Genomic DNA, 18,437 nt, shown 5'->3' on the forward strand with positions numbered 1-18,437 from the left:
AAACTTATTTTCATGTACCCTTTCAATATCTACCCCCTCGACTTGTAACTGAACCTGTATGTCTGTATTACAATAGCCAAATAACATGTATTTTGTTTTACTTAAGTTTAATGATAATTTGTTTCTGTCAAACCATATATTCAATTTTCCCATTTCTATACTGATCCTCCTCAGTAACTCCTGCAAATCCCCCCCTGAACAAAAATGCTTGTGTCATCTGCAAATAATACTAATTTTAATATTTTGGAAACATTGACAATATCATTTATATAAATTAGAAACAGTTTTGGACCCAATACTGACCCCTGTGGGACGCCACAAGCATTGTCCAAGCATGATGATGTATATTCCCCCAACTTCACAAATTGTTTTCTGTTACTTAAGTAGCTTCTCACCCAGTGCAACACCAACCCCCTAATCCCATACTGTTCAAGTTTATTGATTAATATGTCATGATTATTGTATCAAAAGCCTTTTTAAGGTCTATAAATATTCCAACTGAATGTAATTTGTGGTCTATGGCGTTTGTAATCTCCTCAACTGATTCTATTAATGCAAGTGATGTTGAACTATGTGCTCTGAATCCATATTGACTATCAGTAAGTAATTTATGTTTATTTATGAATTTGTCTAATCTATTATTGAATAACTTTTCTAATAATTTGGAAAATTGTGGAAGCAAAGAAACAGGTCTATAATTTGTGAAGTGGTGTCTATCCCCAGTCTTATACAGCAGCACAACCTTAGCTATTTTCATTTGATTGGGAAATTTACCGGTTTGAAATGATAAGTTACAGATGTATGTTAATGGTTTCTACAATCCATTCAATGACCTGTTTTACCACCACCATATCAATTTCATTTAAATCGGTAGATGTTTTATATTTACAATTATTCACAATGTCTATAATTTCATTTCCATCCACTGCTGTGAGGAACATTGAACAGGGATTTCTTTCTATGAGATATTATCCCAATCCTCAGGTTGGGAATCGGGAATTTTTCTGCCAAGCTTGGTCCAATATTTACAAAAAAATTATTAAAACCGTTGACTACCTCATCCTTATTTTCCTTCTTGACATTATTATCAATGAAATACTGAGGGTAACTCTGTTTTTTATTACCATTTTTGATAATGCTATTTAATATATCCCATATTCCTTTAATATTGTTTTTGTATTATATAATATGTTACTATAATATTCCTTCCTACATACCCGTATAATATTAGTTAATCTATTTTTGTATTTCTTATATCTATTTTCTGCCTCTTTAGTCTTTAGTTTATGAATTCTCTATACAGTGTATTTTTCTTATTACATGCATTTCGTAACCCTTTCGTCATCCATGGTCGAGCTTGGATTTTTTGTTTTCTGTAGTCTTGTTAATTGGACAATTTTTATCATATAATGATGTAAATATTTGTAAAAAAGTTTCATATGCACTATCAACATCACTTTCACTGTATACCTTTTCCCAGTTTTGCTCCTGTAAATCCTTCTTTAGTGTGTTCATGTTTTCCTCTGTCCGCACTCGCCTGTATTTTATTTTCTCCTCTGGCTGATTCCGCCGATGGTTTCTAGTTATAAACGATGAAAACTGGTAGATGATCACTAATGTCACTGATTAATAATCCACTCACAGTGTTATTCTCAATATCATTGCTGAATATATTATCAATTAAGGTGGCACTATGGGATGTAATTCTGCTTGGCCTGGTGATTTTTGGATATAAACTCATACTGTACATTATACTGATAAATTCATCTGTTATTTTATGCTTATTTGGATTGAGCAGATCAATATTTAAGTCACCACAAATGAACACAGTTTTTTGATTAGTTTTTGAGAACATTTTTCCCATACAGTCAGTGAATGTTTCATACTAGATCCTGGTGCTCTATATATACAGCGACTAATACATTTTTGCTTTTTTCTTCACATATTTCAATAGTTATACATTCTAATAAGTTATCAATCACAGTTGTCATATTGTCTACTATTTTATAATCCATGTTCTTATCCACATACACAGCCACTCCTCCTCCACTCTTATTTTTTCTGTTTACACAATTAAATTCATATCCATCCAGTTCAAAATCCATTCCTTTATCTTCATTGATCCATGTTTCTGATATAGCAATTATGTTAAATATTTTTTTAAACTGACTTAAATATTCTTTAATGTTGTTAAAGTTTGCATATAGACTTCTGCTGTTGAAATGATTATTGATAATTTGTTATCCATCTAATGATCCGATTAAACTGTTCATCTGTATAATAGCAACAACTGTCATTGATATTTGAGAAGAAATTATTGTCCGGTCTACATCGTGCTCCAAGTCCAGTACATTGTGGTCTGTGTATTTAAATGTTCTCAGTTCTACTTTTCCATGATCAGCAATCCTTTGAGTTATATCCTTCTGTCTCCAGATGTAGATGAATAGGTAGTAGATGAATAGGTTTCCCATGCATACGTGCATATATGTGTATTAATGTTCATAAATAGTTCTGCCAGTGTGGCATTTACCATTACTATATATGCAGACAGGGGGGAAAAAATAAATAAATAAAAATAAACTGTCTGGAATTAGTTTTGTTTATAAATGAAACCATGAGTGAAAAGTGCCCTTGCTTTTCATGTCTCCTGCCACACCACTGACTATACGTTTTGTATTTCTTAATAGCTGAGGTACAGAAAGTCTAAGACACAATCAGTGTCTTGGAAATGTTCATGTATCCGTCCCCCGACTTGTCTGAAGAAAAGTGGATGTGAAAGTGAAGGTCTTCATCTTTGTACTAAAGGGTGTATTTACCTATGCACACCATCATGTGGCTTTAATATTTTTATTTCTTTAATTCATGATGTAGAGATTACATTTTACTGAGTTTAAGGGGAACCTGCTGTGAAATATTTTTGTCTTTTACACATCTTGCCTCATGTATTTCTCACTAAAAACGTATAGTTTCATTTGTGTGATCCCTCTGCTCCGACCTGAAATTCAACTCTTACTCTGTTGCCATGAAAAGAGTCAGACTTGATAAGTACAATGGCGTTTAATATCTCAGGTTTGCTGATTTTAAACAACTGTTTACTACATAAAACGCTTGAATGAATCACTGATTTTGGACAAAATTCCTGTCAGCAAGCCCAGTTCTGATATGTGTCCTTAAGAGTACTCCAATAAATCATTGAAGGTTTATCATACTGTGCTGTGAAAAAGTGGTTGCCCCCTTGGACTTTAGATGTTTGATTTTTTTAGAACATCAAAAAACAAAACAAAATTTGAGGCTTGCTACATTTAAATTTCTAATATTCTGCCCTTTAAACTCAAAGTAAAAAGTAATCTCTACATCATGAATTAAAAGTGATGGTGTGAATAAGTAAGCGCCCCCGTTAGTATAACACATACAACCATCACGTTTACATCCAATCTTCTTCAGACAAGTCAGGGTGATGGATGCATGAACATCCCCAAGACACTGAATATATCTTGGTCTTTATTTACATCAATTACAAACAGTATGGCACTCTACGGTAAATATGTGTGGAGCAGACAGTTCTCAAAAACTAAGGGACTGTGCAAGAAGGAGACGAGTGAGGAAAGTCACCAATACACCCAGACAATCCTGAGCAAGTATAGGCTTCTGTGGCTGTGACTGGAGAAATTACGCATAGTGTAAGTTTTGAATTTTGCATCACCAGTTATCCAGCTTCATGATGAAGTGGTACAGAAAAGGATTTAAAAAAAAGACTTGAAAGTTCAGCTACGATTGCCAGAAGGCACATCAGAAATGCAAGCCTAGATTTGATATATTTTGTTCTAAGAAAATTCTTCTCTGCTCTACTCCACTATGAAGCCACGAGTAGTGACGCAACAACTGTAAGTTTAAAGGGCAAAATTTTACAAATTTGTTTGAAGTGAATACCAAAGGAATGAAATATTTAGGAATTAAAATATGCAGGGTGGTGGAACAAATGCCACATTTAAACTTTGATCCAGTTTTACAAAAGATAAAAATTCATTTGGACAAGTGGAATAAAATAAGGCTGAGATTGTGGGGAAGACTGAATGTAATTAAAATGGTGGTTTCACCACACTTTAACTATCCTCTTATGATGCTACCAGTTATAGTGCGCCCATCCATTTTTAATAAATACGACACACTGGTTAAGGAGTTTCTCTGGAACGGAGAAAGGTTGTTGTGTGGGCCGCTGAAGAGGAGGTACTGCTGGCCACCACCACCAGAGGGCGCCCTGCCTGGAGTGCGGGCTCCAGGCACCAGAGGGCGCTGCCGCCTCACAGGAGCAGCCGGGGTGACAGCTGTCACTTATCACCTACGACAGCTGTCACCAATCATCTGATCTTCAGTGGTATATCAGCAAGACGACATCTCCACCTCTTTGCCGAGATACGCTCTACCAAGGAGGGTAAAGTACTCAGCCGACTGTGTTGTCTTCCTGACATTAATACTTTGTTCGTTGGATAGCAGACATTTCTTCCGACGAGAGGTGGAGGTGGTTTTCCCACCATACGTGTTGCTGGGTGCAAACGCACCCACATTTAACTGTATTTGTTCCTCGCCAGCAGTACCAGATCCGACAAGCGGAGGCAGTGGCCACCTGGGAGTTCGGGACTTGGCGGCTCCAGTATTCCCGGGGCTCGGTGGCAGAGGAAATCGTGTGGTTCTGGTTCTGCTTTGGACAGACGTCTCTTATCTTCGAGCCTGCCCACGTGACACATTTTGTGAATTGACTTCTTTGTCTACTATTGTAATCTGCTGTGTTGTTGTGCTTATTCACAACAGTAAAGTGTTGTTATTTGACTTCCTCCATTGTCCGTTCATTTGCGCCCCCCTGTTGGGGTCCGTGTTCCTACACTTTCACAACAGGATATCTCGGCCATCGTCATGGACCCAGAGGGGCGTCAACCGGCTGTTGAACGGCCAATGAAAGAGCAGGGCGCACAGGCGTCTGCAGGAGGAATGATCGGTGAGTTGCAGCGAATCCTCACCGCTTTTACGGCTCGGTTGGATCTAATGACCGAGCAGAACGTCCTCCTTAACCGCAGGGTGGAGGCTCTCGCCGCGCAGGTGGAAGCGCGCGAGCAGAACGTCCTCCTTAACCGCAGGGTGGAGGCTCTCGCCGCGCAGGTGGAAGCGCGCCCTCAGGGCGCTGCTGCGGCTCCCCCTCCTGTCGATCCTGTGCGCAACAGTGACGTTCCACAGGTCGTTCAACGACCCCTCCCCACCTTCCCCTGAAGCATACATAAGCCCTCCAGAGCCGTACGGGGGTTGTGTGGAGACGTGCGCGGACTTTCTTATGCAGTGTTCGCTCGTCTTCGCACAACGTCCCGTCATGTACGCGACTGATGCTAGTAAGATAGCTTATGTGATTAATCTGCTTCGCGGTGAGGCACGCGCTTGGGCTACAGCGCTCTGGGAGCAAAATTCACGGCTCCTTCTGACATATGATGGGTTTGTGAGGGAGTTCAGAACAGTGTTCGATCACCCAAATAGAGGAGAGACCGCTTCAGCCGTGCTGCTGTCAATGAGACAGGGGCGCCGGAGCGCAGCTGCTTATGCAGTCGACTTCCGCATCGCGGCTGCGAGGTCCGGCTGGAATAGCACTGCCCTCCGTGCCGCCTTTGTAAACGGACTGTCGTTGGTCCTGAAGGAGCACCTGGTGGCCAAGGACGAACCGCGGGATTTAGACGGGCTTACTGATCTCGTTATACGATTAGACAATCGGTTAGAAGAACGCCGTCGGGAACGAGATGAAGGGCGTAGCCGGGCACGCGCCGTCCCTCTCCCTTCTGGTTCCGACCGAGTTCCGCCCTCCCCACGCTCCACTGCCTCTACGCTCCGTGTGGTTACAGCTCCCCCTGCTGAAGCTATGGACACGAGCAGGGCCACATTTAGGCCACCAGATAGACAGAGGAGGCTGGTCCGCGGAGCGTGCTTTGTTGTGGCTCAATAGAGCATCAAGTGATGGGACTGCCCCGAGCGGTTAAACACCAACGCCCGCCCCTAGAAACTGGGCTAGGGGTGGGCCAAGACATTCACGTGGGACATACCCATATTGCCACACGACTCCCAGTTACAATCCTTTATGAGGATTTAACCCTGCAGGCCCCAGCACTGGTGGACACGGGCTCTGAAGGGGAATCTGCTAGACAGCAGATGGGCCAGGGAGGCAGGGCTCCCTCTGGTGGCGCTTACTTCACCTGTGCAGGTGCGGGCACTAGATGGCTCCCTACTCCCTCTAATCACACATAAGACCACCAGTAACTCTGGTGGTGTCAGGGAACCACCGGGAGGAGATCGAGTTTTTTGTGACTCCTGCCACCTCCCGTGTGATTCTCGGGTTCCCCTGGATGTTAAAACACAATCCCCGGATTGATTGGCCGTCCGGGGTAGTGGTTCAGTGGAGCGAGACCTGCCATCGGGTATGTTTAGGTTCCTCGGTTCCTCCCGGTTCCCAGGCTAGGGAGGAGGTCAGAGTCCCGCCCAATCTTGGGACGGTGCCGGTGGAGTACCATGACCTTGTGGATGTGTTCAGTAAGGATCTGGCGCTCACCCTTCCCCCGCACCGTCCGTACGATTGTGCCATTGATTTGGTTCCAGGCGTTGAGTTCCCGTCCAGCAGGCTGTACAACCTCTCACGACCTGAGCGCGAATCAATGGAGACCTACATCCGGGACTCTTTAGCCGCCGGGTTGATCCGGAATTCCACCTCCCCGATGGGTGCAGGTTTCTTTTTTGTGGGCAAAAAAGACGGCGGACTTCGTCCATGCATTGATTATAGGGGGCTGAACGAAATCACGGTTTGTAACCGATACCCGTTGCCCTTGTTGGATTCAGTGTTCACGCCCCTGCATGGAGCCCAGATATTCACTAAGCTAGATCTTAGAAATGCGTATCACCTGGTTCGGATCCGGAAGGGAGACGAGTGGAAGACGGCATTTAACACCCCCTTAGGTCACTTTGAGTAGCTGGTCATGCCGTTCGGCCTTACAAACGCCCCCGCGACGTTCCAAGCATTAGTTAATGATGTCTTGCACCGATTTGTCTTCGTATATCTAGATGATATACTCATCTTTTCTCCGGATCCTGAGACTCATGTCCGGCATGTACGTCAGGTCCTGCAGCGGTTGTTGGAGAACCGGCTGTTTGTGAAGGGCGAGAAGTGTGAGTTTCACCGCAGTTCTTTGTCCTTCCTGGGGTTTATCATCTCCCCCAACTCCGTCGCTCCTGATCCGGCCAAGGTTGCGGCGGTGAGAGACTGGCCCCAACCCACCAGCCGTAGGAAGCTGAAACAGTTCCTCGGCTTTGCAAATTTCTACAGGAGGTTCATTAAGGGCTACAGTCAGGTAGTTAGCCCCCTGACAGCCCTGACCTCTCCAAGAGTCCCCTTCACCTGGTCGGATCGGTGCGATGCCGCGTTCAAGGAGTTGAAACGGCGCTTCTCGTCTGCACCCGTTCTGGTGCAGACCGATCCTAGTTGCCAGTTTGTGGTTGAAGTGGACGCCTCGGACTCAGGGATAGGAGCTGTGCTTTCCCAGAGCGGAGAGGCCGATAAGGTCCTTCACCCGTGTGCCTATTTTTCCCGCAGGTTGACCCCGGCCGAACGGAACTATGACGTCGGCAATCGAGAACTCCTTGCGGTGAAAGAGGCTCTTGAAGAGTGGAGACATCTGTTGGAGGGAACGTCCGTGCCATTCACGGTTTTCACTGACCACCGGAACCTGGAGTATATCAGGACCGCCAAGCGGCTGAACCCCAGGCAAGCCCGCTGGTCACTGTTCTTCGGCCGTTTTGACTTCCGGATCACCTACCGCCCCGGGACCAAAAACCAGAGATCGGATGCCTTGTCCCGGGTGCATGAAGACGAAGTCAAAACGGAGTTGTCGGATCCACCGGAACCCATCATCCCGGAGTCCGCTATCGTGGCCACCCTCACCTGGGACGTAGAGAAAACCGTCCGGGAGGCCCTGGCACGGAGCCCGGATCCCGGAACTGGGCCGAAGAACAAACTTTACGTCCCACCAGAGGCCAGGGCTGCAGTCCTGGACTTCTGTCACGGCTCCAAGTTCTCCTGTCATCCGGGGGTGCGTAGAACCGTGGCAGTTGTTCGGCAGCGCTTCTGGTGGGCGTCCCTGGAGGCCGACGTCCGGGATTATATCCAGGCCTGCACCACCTGCGCCAGGGGCAAGGCTGACCACCGCAGGGCATCGGGACTGCTCCAGCCACTGCCTGTGCCTCATCGCCCCTGGTCCCACATCGGCCTGGATTTTGTCACGGGCCTCCCGCCGTCCCAGGGCAACACCACCATCCTCACGATAGTGGACCGATTCTCCAAGGCGGCCCACTTCGTGGCCCTCCCAAAGCTCCCGACTGCCCAGGAGACAGCGGACCTCCTGGTCCACCACGTCGTCCGGCTGCATGGGATTCCAACAGACATCGTCTCCGATCGCGGTCCCCAGTTCTCCTCGCAAGTCTGGAGGAGCTTCTGCCGGGAACTGGGGGCCACGGTGAGTCTCTCGTCTGGGTATCATCCTCAGACCAACGGGCAAGCAGAACGGGTCAATCAGGAGGTGGAACAGGCCCTGCGCTGCGTGACGGCCGCGCACCCGGCGGCCTGGAGTACCCATTTGGCCTGGATCGAGTATGCCCATAACAGCCAGGTGTCTTCAGCCACCGGCCTCTCCCCTTTTGAGGTGTGTCTGGGGTACCAGCCCCCGTTGTTTCCGGTGGTTGAGGGAGAGGTTGGTGTGCCCTCGGTCCAGGCCCACCTGTGGAAGTGCCGTCGGGTGTGGCGCGCCGCCCATTCTGCTTTGCTAAAGGCCCGGACGAGGGCAAAAGCCCATGCAGACCGTCGGCGGACCCCGGCCCCTGCGTATCGGCCGGGGCAGGAGGTGTGGTTGTCGACAAAGGACATTCCCCTTGTCGTGGTTTGTCTTTAGTCTTCTCAGGATGTCGTCTTTTAGATAACACAAACTAATTGCAAGTGATATGCTAGAAAAGGACACAACACTTTAGAATAATTCAGCCTTAAGCAAGATAAAATGCACAGAGTTTTTAAGTTTATTTAAGCCTTCGACACAGAGCTTAGACAAACTGAGTCCTCTAGAGAGACTGAATATGTGACAACCGCGCTCATCTATTTATTGGAGACCCGCGGGCATCGCTCCTCCTTCGACTTTTTTATTTATTTTATTCCCAAACCATGGTTTTCTATTGGAAGCGTCCTCTAGTGAACCCTAAGCAGGTGTCAGGCCATTATTTCAATGTGACAAATGCTCCCATTAAAACTTGAAGGATTTACAACTGATTTTTTTTAAAAGACCTTCAGCCACAGGTGCAGCTGGCCTGAGGCCCCCCGCACGTGGCCTCAGCCACAGGTGCAGCTGGCCCGAGGCCCCTGCATGTGGCCTGCGGGAAAGCACCTAAGAGGCCTTGGAAAGCCCCTGACAGACTGAATGACTAATAGAGCCCTTTTTTTGGGTTGAACACCTGCTAGTTCAGCCAGAGGACATACAGTTCAGATCAGGACACTTGATAATTCATCATAGTTCAAATAAGGACCTAAAAATTCTTCTACGTGTTTCTGCCTCTCCAATACGTGTTGTATTTGCAACCACGCTTTTTTCCACGCCTGAAAGCTTGCTTTCAATGGCCACAATTGAGTTTACCATATTCGACAGACGGTTATCAATGTTGTCCAGTTTTGATCCAAAGTACGAGCGAAGGGACTTCAATTCCGTTAGCACATCAGCTAAATTTGCCATCCTGCTATCTTCATTAGCCGCTGCTGCTGCCGGAGAAGTTGTCTCAGCAATGTTGCCTTGCATGCTCTGGTGAAAATGTCGTAGGGTTTTGATTTGGGTGGTACTGACATATCCAGAGCCGCACTGTTTACTCAAAATTGTCGGTGCGTTTGTTGGGTTTTTCTAGTTTGTGTCTGGCTGTGTGGAGCTTCCAGGCTACGCCACCATCTTGCTCTCGGTCCCACGTGACCCCCCGGTTGTTGTACGTATTCTAAGTGATTGGTTAGAAAGAACTGTGCCACTATGACAAGACTTGTCATGGTTAGGGTTTCAGTGGCAGCTAGGATTATTCTTAAACACTGGAAAACCCCCAAAAGAATGGGTAACAATGATAAAGACTGCTTCATATGAATGTATGCTTTATAAGTTAAATAACAGGGATGGCACCACAGCACGAGACTGGGAGTCATTTTGGTCTTGCATTGGTGGTGTTGTCCATCAGCGGGAGGACGACTTATTTTTTTCCTTGTGGTATTTCATTTTATTTTACTTATTCTATTTAATTATTTATTTTTTCTTTCTGAGAGCTTCCACGTCTCGTAGTCACATGGATATTTTCATTTGCGTATGGGAGCCCTGCTTGCTGATGCTGGTAAGTTCTGTGTGATTGTCATGCACCAAGTGAAATCTCTAATAAAAACTTGAATTAAAAAAAAAAAAAAAAGAAATGCCAGAGGAAGTTTTTTCCCTTACCACTGTCATCTGTATGCTTGCTCAGGGGGATTGATAAGGTTAGACCTTATCCCTGTGAAGCACCTTGAGGAGGCACTATTGTGATTTCAGGTTCTGTGCTAGGACCAATTTTATTCACTTTATACATTCTTCCCTTAGGCAGTATTATTAGAAAGCATTGCTTAAATTTTCATTGTTACGCAGATGATACCCAGCTTTATCTATCCATGAAGCCAGAGGACACACACCAATTAGTTAAACTGCAGGAATGTCTTACAGACATAAAGACATGGATGACCTCTAATTTCCTGCTTTTAAATTCAGATAAAACTGAAGTTATTGTACTTGGCCCCACAAATCTTAGAAACATGGTGTCTAACCAGATCCTTACTCTGGATGGCATTACCCTGACCTCTAGTAATACTGTGAGAAATCTTGGAGTCATTTCTGATCAGGATATGTCCTTCAATGCGCATATTAAGCAAATATGTAGGACTGCTTTTTTGCATTTGCGCAATATCTCTAAAATTAAAAAGGTCTTGTCTCAGAGTGATGCTGAAAAACTAATTCATGCATTTATTTCCTCTAGTCTGGACTATTGTAATTCATTATTATCAGGTTGTCCTAAAAGTTCCCTGAAAAGCCTTCAGTTAATTCAAAATGCTGCAGCTAGAGTACTGACGGGGACTAGAAGGAGAGAGCATATTTCACCCATACTAGCCTCTCTTCATTGGCTCCCTGTTAATTCTAGAATAGAATTTAAAATTCTTCTTCTTACTTATAAGGTTTTGAATAATCAGGTCCCATCTTATCTTAGGGAGCTCATAGTACCATATCACCCCAATAGAGCGCTTCGCTCTCAGACTGCAGCCTTACTTGTAGTTCCTAAGGTTTTTAAGAGTAGAATGGGAGGCAGAGCCTTCAGCTTTCAGGCTCCTCTCCTGTGGAACCAGCTCCCAATTTGGATCAGGGAGACAGACACCCTCTCTACTTTTAAGATTAGGCTTAAAACGTTCCTTTTTGCTAAAGCTTATAGTTAGGGCTGGATCAGGTGACCCTGAACCATCCCTTAATTATGCTGCTATAGACTTAGATTGCTGGGGGGTTCTCATGATGCACTGAGTGATTCTTTCTCTTTTTGCTCTGTATGCACCACTCTGCATTTAATCATTAGTGACTGATCTCTGCTCTCTTCCACAGCACGTCTTTTTCCTGAATCTCTCCCCTCAGCCCCAACCAGTCCCAGCAGAAGACTGCCCCTCCCTCAGCCTGGTTCTGCTGGAGGTTTCTTCCTGTTAAAAGGGAGTTTTTCCTTCCCACTGTCGCCAAGTGCCTGCTCACAGGAGGTCGTTTTGACCGTTGGGGTTTTTCTGTAATTATTGTATGGCTTTTGCCTTACAATATAAAGCGCCTTGGGGCAACTGTTTGTTGTGATTTGGCGCTATATAAAGAAAATTGATTTGATTTGGCATGAATTGAAATGGAACTGAATTAAGCCAGAACACATCCCTGTTGAACACCAGATTTCAATGGGAAAATTTTATAGTCTCTGCCTCCACTGAGGACAGCACTCACAGTATCTGAGTACAGGCTGGCTAGGATGTTCAGTAAATTTCTGGGGATCCCACAAATTCTCAGGATATTTCAGAATTACAAATAAACAAAGGCTTTGAAAAAAAAAATCAACATAGGCTGTGAAGAAGTACTGTTGATATTCAAGCTTGCATTCTATGAGTACTCGCAGAGCTAGAATGTGGTTGATAGCTGACTTCTTGGGCGTGAAGCCAGACTGTTCTGGTTGCTGAGTGGCAAGTAGCTTAGCTGGAACTGAATTCAATTAAGAACTAGAAGCACTCAGATAGCGCAAACCTCCGCCAAGGCCATGGGGTCACTGACGCCATAACATCTACAAGCCGTGGAATCACTGAACCTAAAAAAGTCTAACAATGATGTTTGCTCAGTAGTAAAAAAAAAATTGAATCTGCTGTGACTGGATAGCATGTATCCTTAGCGCTTGGCATCACAGTTTATTGCAACTTGCACCTTTCCCAGAAGCTACTGTCATCTGAGCACTGATATTGATATTGCATGTGCTTATAGACAAAAACAAATAAGAGACTAAATTTAATTTATTATTCAACTAAACTGCAAATGTATGAATTTTTTAACATTTATGAAACACTTCTCTAAACAAGGCAATAGGGTCAGTGACCCTAAAGAGATTCCCTCCTTGGCACAGTGATCTATTCAACAATTCAGTGTTACAACCAAAACTATGATACATACACTTTTCTTTCCTTTATATTTGACATCCTTGACCATGAAAACATACCACTAGAACTTGGAATCACTTTTATGTCTTTATTAGTTCAAAAGTTATTGTATAAAAACGATTTTTCGGTAATGGCGGTTTTCTTCTAGATCTAGCTCCATAACATTTGAAGTGACATCAAATCTGATGACACCTTACTGAATCAGTACAGATTCAGCTACAATTTGGTGTTAGTTGTGCATCTCTAGCTTTATTTGTCACCTCACACTGACACATTTTCTATTTTCCCTATATTTTTGCATATTCTAGATCACCAGATCCGGAATCCGGATCCGATCATCACCAAACTTTGTTGATTGATAGAATATTTGACTATGTTACACCCTAATTTTTTCAAGCCTTTCTGCCTTGTTTTTGTGGAGTTAGAAACTAGAATGTCAAAATTCCCCCTATCCCGCAATGGTGAAGAATCCTTTAAAAACTTCCTGGATCCGGATCGTGATCTGGATCACCACTAAAATTTAATCATTTGTTCCTCTTGTCATTTCCAACCACTCCACAAAATTTCATCAAAATCCGTTCAAAACTTTTTGAGTTATCCTGCTGACAGACAGACAAACAAACAAATGCGACCGAAAACATAATCTCCTTGGCAGAGGTAATAATCCTTGCAAGGACCTCCCCTGGCACAAAGAGCAGTGTGATACCCCATGTACTTGTTTCAATTGAAATAAATCTGCCACTTAAGTATTACTTTCAAACAACTTCATATGAAAATGGATTCAGTGCATCTGGAAAGTATTCACAGTGCTTCAGTTTTTCCACATTTTGTAATGTTACAGCCTTATTTCAGAATAGAGTAAGTTCATTTTTCCCCTCAAAATTCTACTCACAACACCCCATAATGACAAAATGAAAAGGTTTTTTTTTTTTTTTTGCAAATTTATTAAAAATAAAAAAACTAAGAAATCACATGTACATAAGTATTCACACCCTTTGCTCAATACTTTGTTGATGCACCGTTGGCAGCAATTACAGCCTCAAGTCTTCTTGAATATGATGCCACAAGCTTGGCGCACCTATCTTGGGTAGTTTTGCCCATTCCTCTTCCCAGCACTCTCAAGCTCCATCAGGTTGGATCGGGAGTGTTGGTGCACAACCATTTTCAGACCTCTCCAGAGATCTTTAATCACATTCAGGTCTGGGCTCTGGCTGGGGCACACAAAGACATTCACTGAGTTGTCCTGAAGCCTCTCCTTTGATATCTCAGCTGTGCGCTTAGGGTCACTGTCCTGCTAAAAGATGAACCTTCGCCCCAGTCAGAGGTCAAGAGCACTCTGGAGCAGGTCAGTTGGGCCTGCCCTGGACGAACGAGCCTGTCAGCCACCCGCCATCCATGAAAAGAGAAAAAAAAAAAAAAAAAAAAATTGTAGGCTCAGTGCAGTGCAAGGCACCCTGCAAATCTGTGTCTTGTGCCGGGACTGAACAGGATGTACCTGAGCTCAATTTTGAGTTTCATGGCAAAGGCTGTGAATACTTATGTACATATGATTTCTTTTTTTTTTTTTATTGGTAATAAATTCACAAATATCTCACAAAAACCTTTTTCACATCATCATTATGGAGTATTGTGTGTAGAATTTTGAGGAAAAAATGTATTTTGGAATAAGGTTGTAACATAACAAAATGTGGAAAAAGTGCAGTGCTGTGAATACTTTCTGGATGCACCGTATCCCACTTGAATACGGGTATTGATTGGTAACATGAAATGTGTGTATTTTTAGACACAGTATCTGAAAATGTGAGATAATTACAAATGGGAAATTTGCAGTGGTCTGTGCATAACACATCCACCTGATCCTGTTTATTGATGACAAATTTTCAGTGATGAAAAATCATATTAAATATCTCAGCTGATATGTCTATGAAGGTATCTGTCCAACTTACCCACTAAATGCCATGTCTTCCTCTTGCCGTAGTTTCTACAACCAGATGTTCGGTCAGACTCGTAGCCAATGAGAGGCGTGCACACACCATCAGCAATCTGCCCAACCAGCAACAGTACACCTGCACCATAGGAACACGTTTCAAATACAAGACGTGATAAATAATAATCCAAAACAGGAGTGAGATATCCTCCAACTAACACGTCATTACAGTCATAACGGACTGAAAATAGCTTGCTCAGTTAACACAATAAAAACGGAACACTGCTGTATTCATTTTCTATACACCACTTATTCCAACTGAGGGTCACAGGATGAGGGGTGTTGTGCGTTGAAACCTAGTCTGGTGGTCACTGGTCCTAAGGCGTGGTATATCCTGGACAAGTTGCCAGTCTATCACGGGGCACGCAACTCCATATATGGTGAAAAATAACAAAAGCTAAGTTATGATCATACGCAGCTGTAGCATACGCAGGCGTATTGCTTTTGGCCCCATGGGTCCATCCACAAGTGTGTGAAACATTTTATACCGAATGTGGTGGAATGGTAAAAGGTCAGCCAAGGACAAAGTGAACTAACTTTGAGAAATCCAGTTAAAAGTTAAGGTCATGTGGTCATTGATTTTTTTGTCTGTCTGTCAGGAGTGATATCTTCAACACTCAAAGATCAATTGCAATCAAACTTGGTTGATAAACTCAGCGGATTGCCCTTTTGCAACATAACTCAGGTCAAGGACATAGGTCTAAGGTCAAGGTCAAATCAGAGGTTACAATCTAAAATACAGTCATGGCCATACCTCAGGAACTAGATGAAATATTGAAAGGTGGTTTTCGGCATAGGTCGGTGCTCTCCTGGAAATAACATCTACAACCTCAATTCCAATGAAGTTGCGACGTTGTGTAAAATGTAAATAAAAACAGAATACGATTTACAAATCCTCTTCAACCTATATTGAATTGAATACACCACAAAGACAAGATATTTAATGTTCAAACTGATAAACTTTATTGTTTTTGTGCAAATATTTGCTCATTTTGAAATGGATGCTTGCAACACATTTCAAAAAAGCTGGGACAGTGCTATGTTTACCACTGTGTTATATCACCTTTCCTTCTAACAACACTCAAAAAGAATTTGTGAACTGAGGACACTAATTGTGAGTGTCATGACTGGGTATAAAAGGGGCATCCCCATAAGGCTCAGCCACTCACAAGCAAAGATGGGGCGAGGATCACCACTTTGTAAACAACTGCATGAAAAAAATAGTCCAACAGTTTAAGAACAATGTTTCTCAATGTTCAATTGCAAGGAATTTAGGGATTCCATCATCTACAGCCCATAATATAATCACAGGATTCAGAGAATCTGGATAACTTTCTACACGTAAGCGGCAAGGCCGAAAACCAACACTGAATGCCCGTGACCTTCGATCCCTCAGGTGGCACTGCATTAAAAATGGACATCAATGTGTAAAGGATCTTACCACGTGGGCTGAGGAACACTTCAGAAAATAATTGTCAGTTAACACAGTTCACTGCTACATCTACAAGTGCAAGTTAAAACTCTACCATGCAAAACGAAAGCCATACATCAACAACATCCAGAAATGCCACCGCCTTCTCTGGGCCCAAGCTCATTTGAAATGTACAGACGCAAAATGGAAAAGTGTGCTGTGGTCTGATGAGTCCACACTTCAAATTGTTTTTGGAAATCATGGATGTTGTGTCCTCCGGACAAAAGAGGAAAAAGACCATCCAGATTGTCACCAGCGCAAAAGCCAGCATCTGTGATGTTATGGGGGTGTGTTAGTGCCCATAGCATGGGCAACTTACACATCTGTGACGGCACCATCAATGCTGAAAGGTACATCCAGGTTTTGGAGCAACACATGCTGCCATCCAAGCAACGTCTTTTTCAGGGACGTCCCTGCTTATTTCAGCAAGACAATGCCAAGCCACATTCTGCACGTGTTACAACAGTGTGGCTTCGTAGTAAAAGAGTGCGGGTACTAGACTGGCCTGCCTGCAGTCCAGATCTGTCGCCCACTGAAAATGTGTGGCGCATTATGAAGCGCAAAATATGACAACAGAGACCCTGGACTGTTGAACAACAACTGAAGTTGTACATCAAGCAAGAATGGGAAAAAATTTCCACCTACAAAGCTTCAACAATTAGTGTCCTCAGTTCCCAATCACTTATTGAGTGTTGTTAGAAGGAAATGTGATGTAACACAGTGGTAAACATACTACTGTCCCAACTTTTTTGAAACGTCTTGCAGGCATCCATTTCAAAATGTGCGAATATTTGCACAAAAACAATAAAGTTTATCAGTTTGAACATTAAATATCTTGTCTTTGTGGTGTATTCAATATAGGTTTAAGAGGATTTGCAAATCATTGTATTTTGTTTTTATTTACATTTTTACACAACGTCCAAACTTCATTGGAATTGGGGTTGTATCAGACCTCTGAAGGCAATGACATCAAGCGTAGTCAACATTTATCAGACAGCACTGAGGCACTGTTAGTATACATTGTTGGCAGTGGCTATTCATATGTAGCCGTATTTGTATAGTGAACTTCTGTTGGTACGTAGCGTCTCTGTCATTAGTCAATATAGGTCACGTGATCATGAGGCTATGTACTTGTACATGTATTTGCTAATATGTAGATTCCTAAATTACATTAACACAACCACTAAACCTAGCCCTAACCTTAACCCTTAACCATAACAATAACCCCTAACAAAGCAGTGCTACATACAAATGTTATTCATATGGCTACGCACGAATAGCCACTTCCTACATTGTTTCAGAAATGCAAACTACAAGGTGACTACCCCCCCCACACACACTTTATCTGGAAGAAATAAGCCATGAATTAAAATAATTCAGTTTAGTCTTGAGATATGTTTGACAAAGCCAGAATGCTGTTGACCCAACACTGTTTGCATCATACAATGTATTCAGAAAGTATTCACAATTAAGCTGTAGAAACATCTGAAGGATGATCAGTGGAAACAGGATGCACCTGAGCTCAGTTTTGAGCTTCATGGCAAAGGCTGTAAATGCTTAGGTACGTGTGATTTCTTTTTGTTTTGTTTTTTTTATATAAATTTGCAGAAAAAAAAAATCACATTGCCCTTGTGGGGTGTTGTGTGTAGAATTTTGAGGTAAAACAAAATGTGTAAACAGGGATGCACTTTTCCCTTGCGACCTGACTCACAGACAGTAATAAGCAGTGACACTGACCTGCAGATGTATTCTGGAAGCCCAGCACTGAGTGGTAGAAAACCAGCAGGTACGTGAACCACATGGACGCGCACAGGTCGTTCAGAAAGTGACCTGTGGCGTAGCAGATCCTGCGGCACACAGCCAGAGATCTCTCAGGCTCAGACATCGTCCCCAAATGCACAGCAGGCTCTCACCAGCTTTCACTTCCACTTTTTTTTTTTTTTTTTTTTTTTTTTTACTCTGACATGTCGTCTTTTGTCTCTGAGCCGTTTGTGATTTTGCTTCTGGAGTCAAGTGACGCTCGAGATCAAAGGAGGAAACATTCACGCGGCGAATGCGACCAAATTATGTTTTAACAGCACAGTTAAACTACACTGCGAACGCGTCATCACTTAAACACGTCCCTAAAAACAAACAAAAACGAGCACATGACTGTCCACACGCCGAGATGAGCTGAGACAAAAGAAAGACAAACGCAAATGTGT

General features: G+C 43.5%; 1 protein-coding gene across 1 annotated transcript in view; it reads right to left on the bottom strand.

Annotated features, from left to right (window-relative positions):
* The window catches only part of LOC117521851 (major facilitator superfamily domain-containing protein 12-like), an 87,001-nt gene extending 68,564 nt beyond the window's left edge, over positions 1-18,437 (bottom strand). Inside the window, exons 1-2 of the mRNA XM_034183206.1 lie at positions 17,971-18,437; positions 14,722-14,841 (exon numbers count right to left, since the gene is read on the bottom strand). Of these exons, the coding sequence (XP_034039097.1) occupies positions 14,722-14,841; positions 17,971-18,118 (268 nt within the window). The 5' untranslated portion in view covers positions 18,119-18,437. The remainder of the gene's footprint in view (positions 1-14,721; positions 14,842-17,970) is intronic.

This window comes from Thalassophryne amazonica, chromosome 12 (assembly GCF_902500255.1).
Source record: "Thalassophryne amazonica chromosome 12, fThaAma1.1, whole genome shotgun sequence".
NCBI classification, from domain to species: domain Eukaryota; kingdom Metazoa; phylum Chordata; class Actinopteri; order Batrachoidiformes; family Batrachoididae; genus Thalassophryne; species Thalassophryne amazonica.